The sequence below is a fragment of the Artemia sp. Qi Xiang Cuo genome, chromosome 6 (genome assembly GCF_049724085.1).
Source record: "Artemia sp. Qi Xiang Cuo chromosome 6, ASM4972408v1, whole genome shotgun sequence".
NCBI lineage: Eukaryota > Metazoa > Arthropoda > Branchiopoda > Anostraca > Artemiidae > Artemia > Artemia sp. Qi Xiang Cuo.
The window spans coordinates 79,491,727-79,512,729 of NC_142799.1; the positions used below are offsets into that span (position 1 = coordinate 79,491,727).

At 35.3% G+C, this 21,003-nt stretch overlaps 1 protein-coding gene across 3 annotated transcripts in view; it reads right to left on the reverse strand.

Moving 5' to 3' along the window:
- The window catches only part of LOC148951637 (protein amalgam-like), a 167,369-nt gene that overhangs the window by 117,137 nt on the left and 29,229 nt on the right, over positions 1 to 21,003 (reverse strand). For all 3 annotated transcript variants that reach the window (XM_089090399.1, XM_089090401.1, XM_089090398.1), the window contains exon 3: positions 4,914 to 5,053. In XM_089090399.1, coding sequence (XP_088946525.1) covers positions 4,914 to 5,053 — 140 coding nt within the window. The remainder of the gene's footprint in view (positions 1 to 4,913; positions 5,054 to 21,003) is intronic.

The window sequence follows — 21,003 nt, forward strand, 5'->3', positions numbered from 1 at the left end:
ATTACTAGCTATGGTAAAGCATCGCTGCCTATATCCTTATATCCAATATAGTGCTTATATGCCCTTTTAACACCTGCATGCATGTAGATTTTTCCTTTAATTTAAACTCCTCCTAAACGTTCCTGAAAAGTTTCAGCTTAATACCATTAGTATAGTTAGTTATAGTAACCGTTGAAGCAGCATTAAAGGAATAGTCCTACACATAATGTCTTCTGGCTAGCTTAAACCACAACCTATCAAGTTATAGGTTGTCAAGAGGAGGTATCAGCAATGTTTCAGGACCAGTTGATGGTATTAAGTTAAAAATTTCATCGCGTGTTAAAGGGGATGTTGAAAGCTATTTCAATACTGCTGCTAATGCTAATACTGCTGCTACAACAAATATTACTATGCATAATTACTGAACTTTTCAACAATGCTGAAAAAATTGATGCCTCAAAACTTTGATTGGATATTTGTTATGGGAAATGATGGGCGTGGGGGAATCTCTCGAATCACTTTGACTCTCAAAAAGACATTATAACTTCCAATTTAAATCAAATGAGGTCCATCTGAATTTAACACGATCGCCCATTCAATAAAAACCTCATATGCCCCCAGGGCATAACTGAAAGCCCTTGCCCCAAGGCTCTGGGGGTTGTGTCAGCCCTGGAAGCATTGTTATATGTTCTTTGTACTATTTGGTTCTTTGGACAAAATTACCATCACACAATTTCAATCAAATGCACTTGGGGTAAAGAGGGGTAGATGGGTGGGGGGGGGATGCTACTTGACCTCCATCACCATTTACTCTTAAAAGGGAACCAAAACTTCCAATTTCGACGAAATGAGCCACGTCTAAAGCTTATACAACCATCCCTTTCATAAGAACCTTAAATGCCCCAGGGGCATAACCTAAAACCCTCACCCTCAGGTGGTTTTTATCAACCTCAAAAGCCTTTTCATATGATATTTGGACTATTTGAATAAAAAGGACTGTCTCAAAATATCTATTTGATGCATCTCAGGAAAACACGACGTATTTGTATGTGTGTGGGGGGGGGGAGGTAGCTGCGCTTTGATCACTTTGACTCTTAAAAAGGACACTAAAACTTATGATTACAAATCCAATTAGTCCCCTCCAAAGTATATACGATGACCCTTTTTATAAGAACCTTATATGCTCCAAGGGCATAACTTACAACGCTTTCCCTGAGAGCTGTGGGGGGAGGGTGTATTCCTCATACACATAATCTTCCGAAACTTTCAACTACGATGAATAAAATTGTTATCTCCAAGTTTTGATTGAAGGTGTTAAGGTAAATGCTGAGCGTGGAGGGAGGGGGGACTGTTTGATTTTAAATCATTTTGACTATTAAATAAGACACTATAACTTACAATTTCAAATCATCTGATGTTTCTACGACCGCCCATTCAATAAAAACCTTATATGCCCTCATAAAAAACTTACAACCCTCTCTGCAGGGCACTGGGGGTGGTGTCTTCCTTAGAGATATTATTATATGTTCTTTGGACTATTTTGAAAAAAAATGGCTGTCTAATAATTTCAGTCAGATAAGTTTGGTGAAAGGAGGGGTTGTAGGAGGGGGGGGGCTATTTGCCGTCCATCAGTTTTGACGCATAAAAAGGAACTAAAACTTTCAAATTTCAATCAAATTAGCGTCTTCTAAAGTTGAACAACCGCCCCTTCCATAAGAACCTTAAATACCCCCTGGGGATAACTTAGAACCCTTGCCCCTAATCTCTGGGGTTTAACCCCAAAATCCTTATTATATCTATTAAGACTATTTTGAACAGAATTGCTATCATAAAATTCCTATGGGATGCATTTTAGGACAAAACGACGTGTGTGTCTGTGGGTTGGGGGGTCTAGCTGCCCTTTGATCACTTTGAATCTTAAAAAGGGCACTAGGAGCGTCAGATTACCAAGCAAATGAGCCCCCTCCGAGGTTTATATGATAACGCTTTCTATAAAAACCTTATATGCCCCCAGGGCATAACTTACAAGCCTTGCCCTGAGGGCTGGGGTAATTGGTTATCCTCAAAGACATAATTTCTAGACCTTTCAAATACTTTGAACAAAATGGCTATCTCAAAATTTTGATTGGAAGTTTTTGAGGAAATGATGGGCATGGGGGATCTTTTGCCCTCTGATCACTTTCGACTAATAAAAAAGGCAGTAGTCCTCTTAATTTCCAACCGAATGAGCCCTTTTTGAAGCTTCTTTGACAAAACTTTCTTTATAAACCTTATATGCCCCAAGGGCATTATTTACTACCCTTGTCCTCAGGGCTATATGAAGGGGTTTGTCATCCTCAAACACATAGTTCCCAGACCTTTCAGCTACGTTGAACAAAATGGTCACATCAAAATGATGATTAGAAATTTTTGGGGAAATAATAGGCCGGGGGGGGGGGTGGAGTTATTCACCCTCTGATTACTTTCGACTATTAAACAGGTTAATAGCCCTCTCAATTTCCAATCGAATGAGTCCTTTTGAAGTTTTACGATAACGCTTTCTATAAAAACTTATAATCCCCCAAGGCATAACTTACAACCTCAGCCATGAGGCTTTGGTGGAGGGGGGGGGTTTATCATACTTAAAGACGTAATTTCAGGACCCTTCAACTACGTTAAAAAAAATGGCAATATCAAAGTGTTGGCTAGTGCCCTTTTAATAAGGGCACTAGCCCTCTCAATTCCCAATTGAATGAGCCCTTTTTAAAATTTCTATGACAACACTTTCAATAAAAACCTTATAGACCCCCAGGGCATAACTTACAATTTTGCCTGGGGGCTGTGGGGGGTTTTTCATCCTCAGACATAATTTCTGGACTTTTCAACTACGTTGAACAAAATCGGTATCTCAAAATTGTGGGTTTGACGTGTATGGCGAAATTGTGGGCGTGACAGGGGGTTAGTTGCCCTCCAATCAGCTTTTACTATTAAAACGGGCACTAACTCTTTAAATTTCCAATTGATTTAGCTGTTTTTGAAGTTTCTACGACAACACTTTCTATAAAAACCTTATATGCCCCCAGGGCATAACATATTACCCTTTTTCTGATGGCTCTGGGGGGGGGTGTCATCCTCAAGGACATAATTTCCGGATCTTTCAACTACGTTGAACAAAATCAATATCTCACAATTTTGATTGGATGTGTTTGGGGAAATGGTGGGTGTGGAAGGGGTGTTAGTGGCCCTCCAGTCACTTTTGGCTATTAAAAAGGCACAAGCCTTTTCAATTTCAAATCAAATGAGCCCTTTTTGAAGTTTCTACAACAACTCCTTTGATATGAAGTGCCCAGGTCTAAAAGAAACCAAAAAAAAAAAAATTTAATAATAATACATTCTGCCCACATCGTTCTTTACTTAGGCAGCGCTATTGAAGTGGCTATGAAATTTTTTCCCTGGTTCCCAAATTTTAACGAGTGAAGATTTTAATACAGATAGTGGGTTCAAGACTATTAAAAGCTAAACATTGCCAATGCCTTTACAATGAATGTGCCAGAAATCCCAAGATTCTATTCTTTCCTTCACTTTATTCTTTCCGGTACTAAGCATATCCATCGTTGCTACTTTCTTGATGGTGTAGATTTGAGTTTCATATCGTATGCGGATGACCTCCTATGTTCTTCACTGTCGCTTTTGAAAGAAAATCTTGAGCTGCTGGTTAACCGTTACAAAGATTTTGGTCTCCATGTTAATATCGCTAAGACAGAATTTGTAGTATTTAACCGTACAGATAGCGCGAAAACTCTTCTTTCGGTTTGTGATGGCCCTGCTGTCGTTCGATCAGAGATAATTAAGTATCTCGGAATTCAGTACGGATCTGACATTAGAATGCTGGCCTGGTTTTGTCCTCGGCATACCGAGGCATGCGCACCGGGTACGCAAAAGCGGTAGCTTCAAACCCACTGTGAGCAAAAGGATTCTGGCGAGACTTTTTAACGCAATGGTAACACAGCATTTTCTTTACATTTCCCCTTTATTTGATCTGCTTACACAGTTCTAAAAACGACAACTTCGTACTAAATACTTCAAGCAACAGATATATACAGATATATCAAATATAACAGATATATCAAAATATCTGTTAAGAATCGTGCCCTGGACGTCCAATATCTCCTTATGCCGAAGGTTCAGAATTATTGATCCTATAGCAAAATGCGAAGAAATTGAAATCCGTGCTTCTGCCTAAACCTTGACGTACTTGTATTTAAATCCGCTGACATGACTTATGTATGATTTTGCTTAATATTTGTGTGTGTAATATAGTTGTATGAAGTTTTCTCTTTTTTTTCTTTTGTTGATTATTTACTCCGCTACCTTCTTTTGTTCTGAAGTGGGCATAAATAAAATAAAATTATTACTTATTAGGTTCAGCCACCCTCGACTACATTTCCAAATCCGGAATGCCATCAAAATAAACAATATCTTTATTCTTCTTTAATTCCAATTATTTATTTTAAACCTTTAAACAGATTTAACTTAATTTACACTCTTTTAAGAGCCCATTGCAGCCCAGTCGCTTTTGTGATGACCAACCGATTCTTGAATTTTTGTGGATTTATCTTCAGATCTCAGTGGGAAGGTTTTCCCGTTTTGTTTTTCTTTTTTATTACTTTGCAACTTGAGAGCTTTTATTATAAAGTCTACATGATTAAATAGGCTAAATTTGTATCATTAGTTTGTAACGTAAGACAAAAATTTTCTTTAAATGTGAAAACTAATTTACGGGTTATAATGAGAACTTACTATAATACCATTGATATCTATAAAATGTTTTTCTAGTTTAAAAAAAAAACTGAAGTAATTTCATGTTCTCAACAAAATGTCGAAAGTCTTATAAATAATTTTTTCTTAAATTTCACTATTTATACTAAAATAAATAAAAGCCTAAATATACTCACTTAATTGTGAGTGGCCATGATGAGATCGAATTCATGTAGTTCGGCTCAGTAAAAGGTGGCACATGCAATCTTGAATCCCTCGGAAGCACATGCCCATGTATGCTCAACACTGTTTTGTCACTCATTCTGATCCAGGCAACCTGAAAATATGTTGTCCTTTCAGGTTGAGGTTTGGTTGAGGTAAGCGGTGAAAATGTGTTGGGCTGTTTTCTGACAGTTCTATCAGTAAGTCAAACTCTGGAAATTCTATTCTACTATTTTGTCTTGCCAAGGGCTAAAAATTTGAACCCTTTCTAGCCTGTTTAACGTTATTTTACTCACGTATTATACTTGAATCATGATGTATTTATTTTTCTCATTTATCATTTTAAAGTAAACATCCTACCAAATTTTTTTTTGCGACGAAGAAGGATGAAGAAAGGGCATATGTTTACAGATAAGCAAAAGGCAATGATTGTGTGCACTCTATATAGCGGGATGAGGATAAGCAAAAAAACATATAAGCTATAAGGACGGTGATTGCGTTGATATCAAGGTAGACATTTGTACATCTCCAGAAAAATTCCCAAAAAATGTGTTCTATTGAAAGTAAGCTGCTAAAATGTATAAATCAAAAATAGAAAGAAACTATGGATTTTATTTAGTTTCCAGAGGCTCACAAATAAAAAGAAATAGAAATAAAACGTGTTAATGATTTTTTTCTCAAAGACTATATAATTTTTATAAGATCAAGAGCCTACAGCAAATTCTATAGATAATAGAGCTATTATAAAGCTAGAACCCATTGACTTGCAGTGGAATTTTCTGCGGGAGGGGAAGGAATTTTCAAAGTGAAGTTTTCCGGGGGTATACGTCTAGCACTGGAAGCTGAGCTTCTTGAGTTTCTGAAGTTTAGAGCATCATTATGTTTCTAGCCCAAGCATTGTAAAACACTTATGAAACTGGAAGCTCATCGCAGTTTTCTCACAGCACTGTCGTAAAAGGGTTTAAGTACATTTAAAAAATCTAAATGCCAATTTACATAAAAAATTTTAAGTACTTAAATTAACTTTTAGCTAGCTTTCAATCATTTAAATGCGTAAGTAGGCAACTTTAAAGAAAGATGCATACGCTATTTACTACAAAAGAAACTTTAAAAAAACGAATAAGAAATGTGAAATTCGTATACTTCGTATATTTACTACAAAAGAAACTTTAAAAAAACTAATAAGAAATGTGAAATTCGTATAGAAATCTGGAAATAATTCTGGATTACACTGTTAAAATGAAAGTAAAGAGTAACACTAAACACCAAAATGAGCAGAATTTATTCTGTATAGGAGGAAGACCGCCTCTCTCTTGTCCACACCTCGTCCTCATGATCATAGAAATTTCGGAGGGTGCTCATTAGACTAGAAATTGAGAGTTAAAAATCCTTTTTTTTATAAGTCGAAAGTGATTGGAAATCAGCCAGCCAAGGGAGGAAGGGGGTATTTTCCAGGAGGTACTTTCCAATGTAGGGTTTTCAGCGAGGGATATTTTCCACAAGGGGTGTTTGCCGGGATGTTTTCCGCGTAGGGTTTTCCCGGGGGATATTTTACAGGGGGATGGTAAACGCCGGCCACCGGATACATAGCTTCTTTCAATTTACCTCTACCCTTCCAACGCTCAAAATTTGAGGGCGCCTCAAGATCGTATCTTATATTTTAACGCTTATGAGAATGAATGAGGTCCAGCATGTTCCTCCAGAAGATTGCTCCCACGGAAAATTTCCTCAGAAGATTCACCCCCCCCCCCCTTACCCGGATAATTACCCTCTGGAAAACTCTCCCCAAATATGAACTTGAGCAGCAAAACAAAAATTAAGACACATAAAAAGCACAAAGAAAAGTGTACATCAGCTATATTAAAGGAGAAGCGGTGGTTCATTTTGCAGGCGGCAGGGGGGAGGTGCAAGATGCTTATAAGAGAACATTTCAATGTCCAAACTGTCTAAAGTTCCATGAGCCTTCAGAAAAATAAAGAAAGGCTATGGGGGGTAAATAGTGCCCCCTCTATTGCAACAACCTACTTCTATGTAGCATAAAATATTACATTCACGGGTACACCGGCACACAGATGAAAAAAGCATGGAATCGTGAGCCTCGCTAAGAAATTTCTCGGGGGGAGTCTGTGAATTCTACCATTAGCTTTATTTTCTGCAATTTTAAGTGGTAATATTTCTCTTTTACTATTTTTATACACACGTTTCAATGCATTTAATCATATGTATACAATGTATTTAAGCATCAGAGAATAATGTTCTAGATTTCGCGATGGCGTGCAGCGTAGAAGATTAAAAGTCACACAAATTTCAATAGTAGAATGTATCTATGGAATTTGAACACATTATGTTCCTTCCAATGCTATTTGGGGACACTATGTTCCTTCCTATGTTATTCTATGGGACCTCTATACGTGACTAAACACGTTTTGAAACTACATTCTATTTGCTTGCCTTATGTTCCCTTGGTACCTTTCCAAACAAAGCGATCAAAAAAAAAACATGTCTTTAGCAATTTGAATTACGCATGGAATTGCGCAAGAATGTACAGTACAGTTTCACGCGCACATTGCAAAAAGCGAGCAAACCTATAAAGTGGTCAAACACGTTTTGAGAGTATAATTGAGATTATATAACGCAAGCAGACTGGTTTTTGAGGCAACACCCATTTTTAGGGCCAATCAAAGAGAGCAGAGGTTACTCCATATACGATAACTTGATTGGTAATTGGATTCAAATAAAAGGAGTGATTTTCATTGCAATTCATATTAGTAAGAGAATTGAATTCAGAGAGAATAGTTTATTTGAGAGGATATTAGTAGAAAAAATGAGTTGAGCATTTACACTATTGGAGATTGATGGCGGAGCCGGCAGCAGCAAAGATATACGAGTACCAAACGTGGATGTTGAAATAACAGGAAGGTGTAGACTAAGCCTTAAATGGGACGATATGTATGCTAGATATGTGATATCATTAAGCAAATTCAAAATGGAGGAGCAATTATGTTTTGCTGCGAAACTGAACATTGTGCATATAAATAGACTCCAGGCAGCATTAAATGTGCTAGTGAAATATATTGATGAGAACAAAATGAATCAGTAATTATTATTGTTGTAATTATGCTCAATAAAACTGTTTCTAAATCAAAAGTATTTTTCTTTCTATAGTAGACTAGCGTACATTCTTAGAGTCGAAAAAAATTCTGGTTAGTCCGAAGTTGGTTGTGAGAGTGTTAGGACTCTAAAAAATGGATAGATTTGAGAGAGAGCAAATCATGGGGAATCTAGTACCTATAGGAAAACGATTTATTCTAGATGATGATTATCAAGTTCTATCTATTGTAAGGAAGATATTTTCTCGGAAAATGCTTCTCGATATAATCAAAACTGATTCTCCATCATTAGACTATTGCAAGAAGCTTTTATGTTGTGGCCCAAATGCATTTAAACCAATTATTGGTATATTAATCACGACACAGCAAAATGATATTTGGATATGCTTTTAAACACTAGTTTAGAAATGTTGGACTTTTTCTCATGAGAAAGATGGTGTTCAAGGATGATTTACTCCTCTCTATCTCTATCCCACTCAATTTGTTGTTGTTGGTAGCTCAGTTTCATTGTGGCGGTGAGTGTCAAAACATGAAAAAATGTTCCATACATGTCCACTATGCATGTATACACTGGGCAGCTGGTCATCATGCGAGAATTGTACAATGATTGATGAGTATGATGAAAAGTGTAGATTATGCAACCCGTGTAAATTGCATAGAGGATATTCTGTAAAAATTAAAGGTTGTAATTCCTGTTTTGAAGAGGTGAGTGACTCTCATCCTAGAGGACACATATGCGCTAATTGCCACTATGATAAATGTAATCAGTGGGAGCATACATATCCTTGTATGATTGAAAAGGATCCTAAGCGTAATTTTAGTTTATTGCTAAGAGATTGGTATCGTCATGGTTTTAAATTTTTCTAGGAGGAGGAACCGGGTCAGCGATTCAACTGTTGGAACGACAAAAGAATTTGGTTTCTACGTCATCGTTGTGAAGACAATGGCTACTACGATTATAAGCCCACTGATTTTTATTTGGCGGAATGTGATTCGCCACTTGAGGACACTGTTTGTGACATTGCTTTAAATAAGCAAATTGAAACATGTGAATTCTACAGAATGAATGAGAATAGTATCAATGATTATACAAAGAGATATGATAAGAGTGAAATTACACTCTACTGTAGAAAATGCCCTGATATTGCATTACCTCAGCATCAGTATACTGTGGATTCAGATAATCTACCCGCATTAGTTGTTATCGACATATAACTATACCTAGTAGAAGATGAAATCTAATCAGTAGAAAAGTCGTTTTTTATCCTGTACATACATTATTTTTATTAATAAACAATTTCACATACATTTTTAGAACATTTTATTCGTAGGGCACTAAAATCAATATTAAACACGCTTGTAAGTATATTTTCCACTAGAAAGTCATTCAATTGAGGTAAGTCAACATAGATGTCGAGAAACTGTTTGTAGGTATAGCCACGACATCTGAAAATGAAAAAGAGTAGTGCATGAAAGCCACATGTCTTAGTCGTTAAATCCCGTGCTCTTCGTTGATTCTGAAGAATAGTTTCCCACTGCTTTCAATAAAGTTGTTGATGTGTGAAGTGTAGAATTTGTACGATAGACCAAGAGGATCAAAAAATTCAATATTCTTCGCTGTTTGAAAGATGCATAGCCAATAGCCTGTCTTCAAAGTCAATGGACTGCTATTAACAATGATTAGGGCTTTGTTAAAACATGGAATTTTTTCAATGAAGTCTGATGGTATGCAATAGGACTTGTACTGGGACATCTATGGATCCATACTAAATACGTTGATTATTTGGTTTGTGTTCATGGTGCTAGGTCTAGTAGAACACTGCCGTCGGGTGTGATTTCCCAATAGGTTTCAAATTGACTCAAAGATATTAGCGTGATACCCTCAGTCAAAGCATCGGCAAATGTGCACTCTAAACGTACATTCCCTGTTCGTACTATGCTCATATCCTGGGTCCCCGACAGTTACAAAACAATTACGCCATGATTTTTTGAAAACATTGAATCGGTTATTCCATTTTCAAATAGCTGGGAGTCATGATCTAGGGATTGCATGGTCAACTCGTACAGAGTTCTATAGGATTTTTTTGTCAAATGATAGAGTGTACAGTGGAATACCATTCACTTTACACACAAGGCTAAATAGAACGAAAAAATTAAAATCATGGGGGTATTCAGTCCAGGATCCAACGGCACTGCCACTCTTCACAAAGGCCAAAGCCAATTTTGATGGGATTTCCCCATTGATAAATGATGAATCAGTATAGCTACGAGAGCCGGTGGCAATGTGACATTGATTGGTGATCGTATGTTGGACAAGAAGTTTAATGTTGTTGCCCTTGGCTCTTAGCTGCAACAGAGCTCATAACCTGTTATTTTCGGACGTGGAGAATTGCCGATGTGATAATGACATTTGCATCGGGTGCTGCAGGAAGTGTTTTTCTCAAAATGAAATTTGACGAGGCTAGTTGCAACTGTATGTCAATCTTGACATTGGGGGGGGGTAACCATTGGGATATATTGAATATCTCATGACTTAATTTTCCAACCAGATGATACTCCTGGGTCACTGCAGTAGTCAACTCACCGTCAGTATCAACATCTGAGTGATACTCATAGCCCAATGACTGTCCTCCCAACTCCTTGTATGCCTTTGGTGTCATCATCATAAATTGTATGTAGCTTGCATAGTTGCATAAGTTATTGCTAGTGCTCACCAATGCTCCATTAATAAATACATTAATTTGTTTGAACAGGTTGTGTAGAATACAGTTTTTGTAGGAGAGACCATCGGCAGCAGTTGGAGTTGTATTATCTTACTGTTTCTTCACCGCAACATTTAAATCAACATTTAAATCAATAAATGTTGATGAAAAATCAATGAAATAGTCTTAATTGGAAAATATTTGAAAGTGTATATTTTCGGAGAGGGGTTGTTGGGGATGAAATTGTTCATAATAACCATACTTGACACTGACATCAACATTTTCAGCATTGAATAGATTCAATGAGGAACTGATTGATGGATGTGATTCCTTGTGAGGGAGATAAGTCATCTTAAGAGAAGAAATCCTTCTTTGATCTAACAATCTTTTTCTTTTTCTTCTTCCTCTCTTATTGGTCTTCCTTGTTTTATTTCTCAAAGTCCTTGTTGATGTCCTTCGCTTCCCGCCTGGGTAAAGACTGATGAGGGAATGACGCGCACACATCCTTTTCAATCCCTTCCCATTTTGCTGAAATTTTAATTCCTCACCAACGGCTCTTGCTGAAGATCTAATATTTTCCTTAACACTCACGTTGAAATTCTTACCCGACCCCCAGTCCTGTAATGTTGAGGCAGCAAAATTTGATGCAGCAGGTACAAGATATTTTCTGGCAAGGCGTAGTGCAGAACGAAATAGCCTAGAAAACCAGCTACCAAGACCATAGCCAGACATTATAGTACGCCCCTTATAGTAGTCCAATCCATTGCCTATTTGACGTGGACTCAGAGCACCAACATAGCAATCGATATCGGGACAGACAATTGGAATTCTTCTATTGTTCGTTTTAGTTGCTGGTGGTGTCACCGAAAATAGGTCGAAAATGACATGTAATCACTGCTAAACCTTTTGTCATTGCAATAGGATCACCCAATTCACTTCTTAGTGTTAACTGACAGAGTTCCAAATACGAAGTGTTTACAGGAACATACTGAAGATGCTTTATATTATAGTGATGAACAAGTTCATGGGTTGTTTTTCGTTCAAGAACACGTAGGATGGGGACATTTGAATTACCAAGTCTCGATGTTTCCACAAAAGATGCATAGAAAAATATGCAAGAGTCCGAGGCGAAACCAAATGGATAATCTGCAAAAATAGCTTGATCCATCCCGTAAACAGTGCCAGCTTTTTTTCCATTGATCATATTCTGTTTAAAGCCAAGACCGTCTCTCAGATTATCATTGAGAATAATATGAGATTTTTACGATATGAGATTTATCTATTAATTGTAAGACAAAAATATTTCGTACTATGACATGCTATATATTTTTAGTCAACGTGTAGACGTTCACTAAATTCATAGATTTCAACCCGTTAATAGGCGAAAAAGAGTGACCAGTTGGATAGTATAACTTTTATGTTTTGAACCCGATCCTTACCCAGGATGTTCTTTGTATTTTTGAGAATACACTCGACCAGAGCCACTTCATATTTTCCGGGATCGAATTTAATGGCGGGGGAGAGTTTCGTCCAAAAATCTCTTGTTTTATTCAAGTCATTGTAGAGAGGATTGGAAAAGTTGGACAAAAATGTTACATAGAAATCATTGGGCATTGTCAATATCTTCAACACTGATCCAAGAATCAAAATCAAAGTTGTATCCTAGCCACCGAAAAAGTAACTGTTTCTTACCCCTGTGAGTACGAGTCTTTAATATCTTTTCAATTTCATAAATTTCACTTTTATTTTTAACTTTTTGTAGTTCATAGTCATAAAAGCCGCTGAGAATCTCTTCATGTTTGTTATCTCGCAAACGATAAATTATGGGTCTAGTGTCTAAGATTTTTGCCACTTTAAACAGTTCTGTGGACCACAAGTAATTACCCTTTTCAAAAACATTAGTTGTTCTATTAATTTGAACAGTATCACAAACATTAAATTTTTTCTTCTTGACAATTGTTTCATTGGAATATTGTTTAAGAAAGGTGTCAATTGTATCATGATCAGAATGATGAACTTCCATTGGGGGTGAATTGGACAATGATCGATGAGGTCGTTGATTATAATTCAACATGATTTTATCTAAATCATGAATAAAAGCAGATGTATTTTTCAATGTACAATATCTTGAAATTAAAAGTCGAATAGTTCTTATCAATCGTTCGGCCAATGCAGCCTTTATAGGACTATGACTATGATAGAGCAGTGTATAATATTTTGCTAGTACTTTTGCAATATGGGGATTAACAATTTCACTACTATTATCCGTTTGAATTTTTTTTATACGAATCCTCTTCAAGAATACGTTCAACGGCTTGTGCAACTTGATCACCTCTCTTCTACTGCAATGGAATGGCATATGCACAGTGACTAAAAACACTGATTGCAAGTAGAATGTACTTGTACGGTGTATTGTGACGTCTTTGAATCTCATCTAGAGTTAGGAGATCTGCTTGCATTATATGCAATGGGAAAAAGGCTTAAGTTTTTCAATAATGATTAGCACGAAGCCTATGATTTCTTTGCAGAGTGTAACTTGATTCATTTTTTAGATAGTCTTGTACACTTTAGCGTGAACACCAGTGACTTTGGAAAGAGTGGTGGGGGAACTTAAACTCCCCACTTCACCAATGTTTTCATAAACACGTTTCAGAACTTATACCATTTTGAATGTAAACGTGTAGTTTAGCGTCCTCTACCATTTTGTATACTGGTTGTTGGTGGTGGTGGTGACATTGACTTTACACGTCTTTACTTTTGTCTAGCTATCAATGGTGTGCTACTCCTCCTAATTTTAAAGTTTTCACTAGGTGTGCTAGCCTTCAAAAAGATGTAGTTAAAATCTTTTACCTCTTGTTCTTACTATTTTAATTATGTTGGTGCTTTTTTGCTCAATTTTTTTTAGACTTTGATTATTGCTAGTAAGGCTTTTGTAAACGTTTCATCTACTTAGAAAATTGCATATATAACCGTCAAGTGATAAAAGTCCTTTACAATTTGTAACCATATCATAGATTAAATCAAGTAGATTATAGCTCTTGCCCTGAATTATAATCCCTTTCCTGTTGCTATCAACTTGAATATGATCTTGATCACTTTCGATGAGATATGCTTTAAGTCGTTTACTTTTTTCACGATATTAGTGGGGCATTATATTTACAGTTTAGACACTATTTGATCCAGATACTCCTTCTTTAATTGTGTTCCAGCAGCAGCAGAAACCTGAGGAGATGATTCTTTTTTGTGATCAATACCACTGGCCTTCGCATGATAGGGCTTTTGTTTGTTCACTCGGCGAAGTGCATCTTGAAGTAAGAGCCGATTTTTATCATCCTCAATATTCTCGTTGTCAGTGAATTTACTCAGAAAGTCCTCAAGGTGTTCCACGGGTGAGAGAGCGAGTTCTATTGGAGTCAAATTATAGGGTTTGGCCATTCTCTAGAGAAAACTGTTTACAAGTCCTGCAATTATCGGCAGTAAAAGTGTGAAAAAGTTACCACCCGCCTGAAGAAGACGTTTCCTTTTAAAATGCTTTCCTTTGTTTTTAGATGCCAATGTACGTACAATGGAAAGATGGTGCTTTGCCTGCTGCTTAACTACTTCTGAAACTTGAACATTGCCTTCAGTCAAATTTAAACAAAGCTCATATATCAGATTAGTGCAATCATTGTCAACACCATATTTGAGTAGGGCTTTCCTAAGTAGGTGTTTTGAAGTGATTCGAACTGAAAATAGATATGTGTGTTCATATAGCTTCTTTAATGTCATGATAGCAACTAGTAGATCTTTTTACTGTTCACGGGAAGATGTATTGTAATTTCATTGTCAAAAATATCTGTGACTACACGCAAATCCTCGGGTGTATTTTGATTAAGATCCAATAGGATATAGCCGTAGGGTTTAGTAGTCGCCTGAATTTACGCTGAGAGCAGAAATTTGGGGGCGCCTGGATATATTTGTTTATTGAGAGTTATTAGCGAGCTAGAATCACGGACAACTCTGTAGATGATATAGTAGGTGCAGTTCAATGCAAGTGTTCGCATACATTAGCTCTGATGAAAGAGATTGTGTAGAACCAGAGTAATGGAAATTTGTTCATGATGAGAGTGAACGGTGAACAATTGCAGCATTTCCTGGGACAACTGTTCAATAGATTCAGCCAGATCATCAATAATCAGCCAAGAGTTTGGTTCAATAATGTTGAAAACATCGAGTCCCTGTATATATTTTATCCGCACCAATCCCGCAGTGCCAATTGCTTTTATTTTATTGTATGACTCCTGCCAAATACTGTAACAATAGTAGATTTTTTTGGCTTTTCCACAAACATTTTATCGCAATTTTTAATTATTTTAGTTAAGAGTTTCGTTTTGCCTGACATTGATGGACCGCACAGAAACGATCTGAATGGCGTTTTAAATCGATACATGTTCCCTTCAACAGTTCACCTAATACTAACGGTAGACTATAGTTGTCTAATGACTAAATAATTTCCCTTTACAAATAATTTCCCTTTTTAAATAATTTCCACTTTACAAATAATACATTAGAGGAAAAATACACTTAAGATTTTTTTTTAAATTTATTTATAATACAAAAACATTTATTTTAAAAATGCATTAGAAAAAGCACTTTAATAAATATACTTTATTTATAAAAATACAACATTCAATGAAAAAATACACTTAGAATAACATCACTTTTTTAAATTTTTTTTTATTTGAATGCAAAATGTATATTTACAATTAATTAAAAAAAAATCCGCTCTAAGTCAAAAAAGAAAAAAGATACCTTTGGTAGTGGCAGCACCCCCCCCCCCCCGCTGGCGGCTGGCCGGGCGCCTCCCCGGGCCTTGAGGCCCCCCCCCCAAGGTTTTGGGAAATTTATCGGACTTTACTCAAACCGAGACTTTCCCTATGGCTAACACATTCGGCTCAGTCGGAATTTAAATAGTGTTGTGAAGTGTTATTCTATGGTATTTGGGGGGGTTGTAGTCGTAGATGCCTTTATTCTCCCTTTATAGGGGAGATAAACTCTGGCCCTAAGGTAATTAAACTTTGGTAGCGTGCCTTATGCTGTAACCGAACTAATGAGGCGTGCCGACTGGGTATGGTTGAGGGCTAAAGGTAGATTGTAGATAGGTTGTCTAAAATACAATACTTTTATTCATTTAACATATAATATAATCAGATATATTCTGTCTACTGGGACTGGCTGTCCCAAGTAGACCACAAGTCTCAAAAACTACAATAATATATAATAAGATACAGACACTTACAATGCTAAGACAAAATCCTAAGGTATTTCTAATTAGAAAATAAACGGGCAGAGGTTCACCCGGCAAGTCAAAAGGTCTGCTTCAGTCCCAAAAATCGGGGTATATATATGGAGAACTAACCATGTCCTTCCGGTACATTGACGCATTTAGCCAGGAAATTGGTTATTGAGCAAGCTCCCTCCGAACCCACACAGTACACTATTTGTATCTTTATCTTACAAAGTGAGATTTTGAAATTTTGTTTTTGCATTTTAAAATATTTTCATTCGATTAATAATTAACTAAATTACAAAGCTCTACCCCAATACTCCCCATTTAAATAATAGTCGTCCAAATTCTCAATATTTTACTTTGAAAACAACTTAATTTGGTTTAAAGCTATTATGCTGCCATCTTTGGGTCATTATGTGCATCTACCCTCAATGGGTTTACTTAGGGTTATGTTTCTGGTCCAATATTGGCCATGTTCCTTTTTTTTGTCTAAGGATTTCAATTTGAAATTCATCCTTGTTTCTCTTTTTCTCTGTCTCTAGGACTGACAATTACTCTTTTACCCTCTTCATATGCAGCTTCTGTTTTAACTTGACCCCAAGCGGCTTAAACATAATATTAATGGTTTTGCTACAATGAGATTTCAAGTTATATTAGACAAGTTTATGAATTATTTGAGTTTAAATTTAACTCCGCTAAATAATTTAATTTATCTTTGTGGTGTGTTTTATATACCGTTTATTTTTCGCTTTAGAAATGCCTTGGTAAATTACACATAACATTTTCATCTTTAAATTTTCACAAATTTTTCCAGCACAATGCATTTTCACATATTTTAATAACATAAGCCATTGGGCTATGTTGCACATTTTCTAGGCCTAAATTAAGTTCTGGTTTTATCTCACTTTCTGACGAACTTGTAGTAAAGTCTGTATTACTGCTATAGTTTCCAAAATATCAGTTGATCGAGTATGAGATGATAGTATCAGGATATATTTGAAGTGTCTTCAAAATTTGTTACTTTCCAAAAATGTGTCAAAATATGATTGAAGGAAAAATGAATCCGAAAATATAATACGAAAAATTTTATTTCCCCAAAAAAATAGCTAATGCTGTATCTAAAATAAATATCCACAATAGTATACATATAAAGCATATATTTTTACATATATAGTAGAATGAAACACTCAATTTTCGTATACATCAATGCATTCGAAAATTAATTACTTTTAATTACTTTCTCCACTTTTTTAATTACTCCAAAAATAATATCCCACTTATATCGAAACATTATGTTCCTTGCTGGATTATTCTTTCAAACTTAATACTAAACAGATTATTTTACAATAAAAAAATTATTAATGCTTTGACTTGAGGTCAAACATTTACATATAACACTACATCTCTAGTTGAAATTTGAAGTAATTTAAAATAATGTAGATATAAAGATGAATTGTGTAATGAATTACACAAGTATTTAAGTCGCAAAACTATATGTTATTATACTATTGGTTAAAACTTAAAGCATTTTTAAAAACAAAACACGGTATAGACTAGTATTTATAACAGTAGATATTTTCTAAATTACATTTGTTACAACTATATAACTTTTTTTAGATACGACTATATACATTGTGTTTTAATACTTTGGTTCTATTTCGAACCCACTTGTGTTATTAATTTTCATTATCTTATAAGCATGTTTGTCTATTCAAACTTTTAAACTTTTCAATTCTTTTCGAATTTCTAGGTACTTTAGACAGTTTTATAACGTTTTTGTCTGTAATCTTTCTTTTTTCAGCTTTAATGTCTTTTTGGCTTTATGCTTTATTTTCAGTTTATATCTGATAAGCTAAAAAAAAATTTTTTTGCTGTTCACTTTATACCTGTAATGCCATTAATAAATGACTTTGCCTCTACTCTAAAGGTTTGCTTACCAGGACTGCCTTCTGGTAGCTCCTTATAACGTTTCCAGGTCCTCTTGTCATGGGCTACATCTAAAAAGACTATTATGAACCTGCACACAAAATAATTAATTATTTAATAATTTGTGGCTACAATTTTTTCTTGGGCTATTCTTTTTTTCAGAAAAAGTGGCCCTTCTGCTGAAAAAACCTGGCCTTCATGGCACACAGTAATTCAGTTTTTGACATACAAGTGACAATGAATATTTTCACTTTAACTTCCCCACTTTTAGTGGTATTGCCTTAGATTTCAACTTTAAGTTCTTAACGCTATTATGTGCCTTACTTTCAATTTTCTATGTCATGCTAGTCAGTCTTCTGAAAAAGACTTCCATGTAAGAGAGCCAAATTTCTTTTCTTGACTACTTTGAGCATTTCTCCAATATTTTTATTAATCTCGGCCCACGTTTACCAATGTAACGGTGGCTCCGTAGTATTAATGCTACTTATTTGTACTTATTTAGTATAATTTTCATACTAGTTTGTTCGGCAAGTTCAATCAGTGCGTCTAACAGAGTTTAAATGACTTCATTGATTTATTTTCCTTTTAGTTTCGTCTGTCTATATTTTCAACTTGAACCCTTCTATTTTTTTTTATTCAATATTTCATTGGAGCATAAGGGTTTTTTCAAGTCTTTTCCCGCTTTTTCAGTAAAATATGTCTTTTTTTAATCATATATCTATATATTCCATTTTTTACAATAACCTTAACAAGCTTTTATGCTGATTTCCCTTTATTATCAAATTCCTTATCTCCCTATTTCTCCACGGTGGGGGGGGGTGTCTAATTTTTGCAACTTGTATTTTTTTGAAATTATTTAAAAATTTTTTTCTTTCGAAAGTTTTTGGTGTTAGAAAAGTAATGTAGTATTCAGCTAATTTTTTTTGAACACTTTTAATTAAGTTTTGCCCCGAAATTTCTAGTTCTTATTTATACATAAAAATGTACGTTTTTATGATATCTTTGATTCCCACAAAATTGTGTGGTTTTCATCGTAGACACATATATCTGTCTGTGGTATTTTTACCAAAAATTAGTGCCTATGTCGTGCCAAAAGTTGCTTAGAGATAGGGGTTATCTTTTGTGGTTTCCCTATAATTTTTTTTATATTATTCGTGTCTGGAATGGAATTATCCTCAGTTTAATTTGCGCCTTAGTCTTGTGCAATTATTGAGTGTAATTTGCCCCTTTTGTAATGTTTTGACTAATACCTTGTTCTACGAGCTTATGGGTTTAGTGCCAGTGTAAAACCTTTCCTCTTGCTATTTATTTTAGCAAGAAGGGTTTTACACTAAAACTCAGCCCGACCCTTCTCCAGTTTGACCGATATTTCTAATATCAATTTGATTAGTTTGGTGGATCCCCCCAATTACAAGACGTCTAGCAGTTTCGTTTTTAAATGCAAACGGTCCTGTCATTGGTGTTTTTCACCTGCAATGTCCTCGCCCTGTTATTTCTGTTAATGGTTTGTTGTGAATTTATTTAATATGTGAAATTAATTATACCCGAGAAAAACTTTGCTTTACGCTATGCTATACTTTTAAATTGTGACCCATTTTTATCTACGGCTTCTTGTTTATACATATCTTCTTTATTGGTAAGTGTTTAATATATTATATCTTTGACTAGTTATAATAAAGTTACATCTCGCTCGTACATGTAGTGGCCACTTAATGTAAACTCTTACTACCTTTCCAACTATAATTATTTTTAAATTTCTTTAAAACAATTTTTTTTCAAATTCGACTGAAGGTGTCACCTCAAAGAGTCAAAGGTCAGTAGGTGCATTGCATGTACTTAACAACGAGAGATCATCAGTGATTGAGCTCACTCCAAATTTGCTAGCTTCCAATGACCCCATTTCAGTAAACTACCCTCCTTCGTGTTTTTTTTTTTTTTTAATTGTCCCCCCCAGAAATAAATTTTTTCAATATACGTATAAAAATAATTTCCTTTTAATGCTGATTATAAATATTTATAATTTCATTAGGTTCACTAAACCCTTTTAAAATTTACATGGCCGTACTTATATCCCGTTATTATTTTAATTTTCGAAGCGAAGCCTAGTTCGTTTTGAAAGTCTTGACATTTCAACGCTTACGAAGTCTTATCTCGTATCGGAAAAAAAATTTTTGCGGGAACCTATGATGTCACTTCAGATCCGAGCTAATAATTTAGCGATAGAATATGACGGTCGTAATTTTTACTGGCGATATATATTTGAAGGAAAACTTGATGTTATCTATATACCGATTAAAAAATTTTTTTTAGATATTTCTTTAGAGGTTTTTTTTACTCGTTTTATTTTTATTTACTATTTTTTTCCGTAATATTATTTTTATTTAGTTCCTGGATACAATCTACTTGTAGGCTAATTTGAATATAAGGGACATTTGGCTTCACTCTATTTGATTTCTACTATCAGACCGTGTTTTATCTGATATAAACTCTATATGATATTCGACAAAGCCTTACTGATTTATAATCAGACTAGACATGAGGATGATTCGTTATTTAGTAACTGTATGAGTGGACCAGAGTTATCAATATCAGCTATCCCAAAAGGATGCATTGCCTTCTCTGTTTGTCCTAATGTGGGCTTATATTCTTTGTAAACAAGCATGAACACTCGCTTGTTTTACATCTACATGGCTCAAAAGCAGCCATGGCTTAAAATTCAAATTAGAACTGTCTTCGGACGCATTTTGTGTGGCTAATTCAGAATTTGAACTTTTTATAACACTATTATTCAGATTAAGGTCCTCTGTGTAGGTAAAGGAGACCCCTTTAAGACCTATCCCCATGCCTCCATTTTCTGTGATTAACGGTTTCTTTCACCGAATTTCTCGCCTTATGCAGAGTTCCCATCAGAGCTGGGTAACAACTCTTTTTTTTTGCTTCCTTCGGCGACTTTTGCTAAGCTTCCACATTTGTTTTCTTACTTATGACGTTACTTTTCTCGTTTTTTTCCATCCCTTTCCTCAAGTACTTTAATTATATATATTTATATATCTTTTCC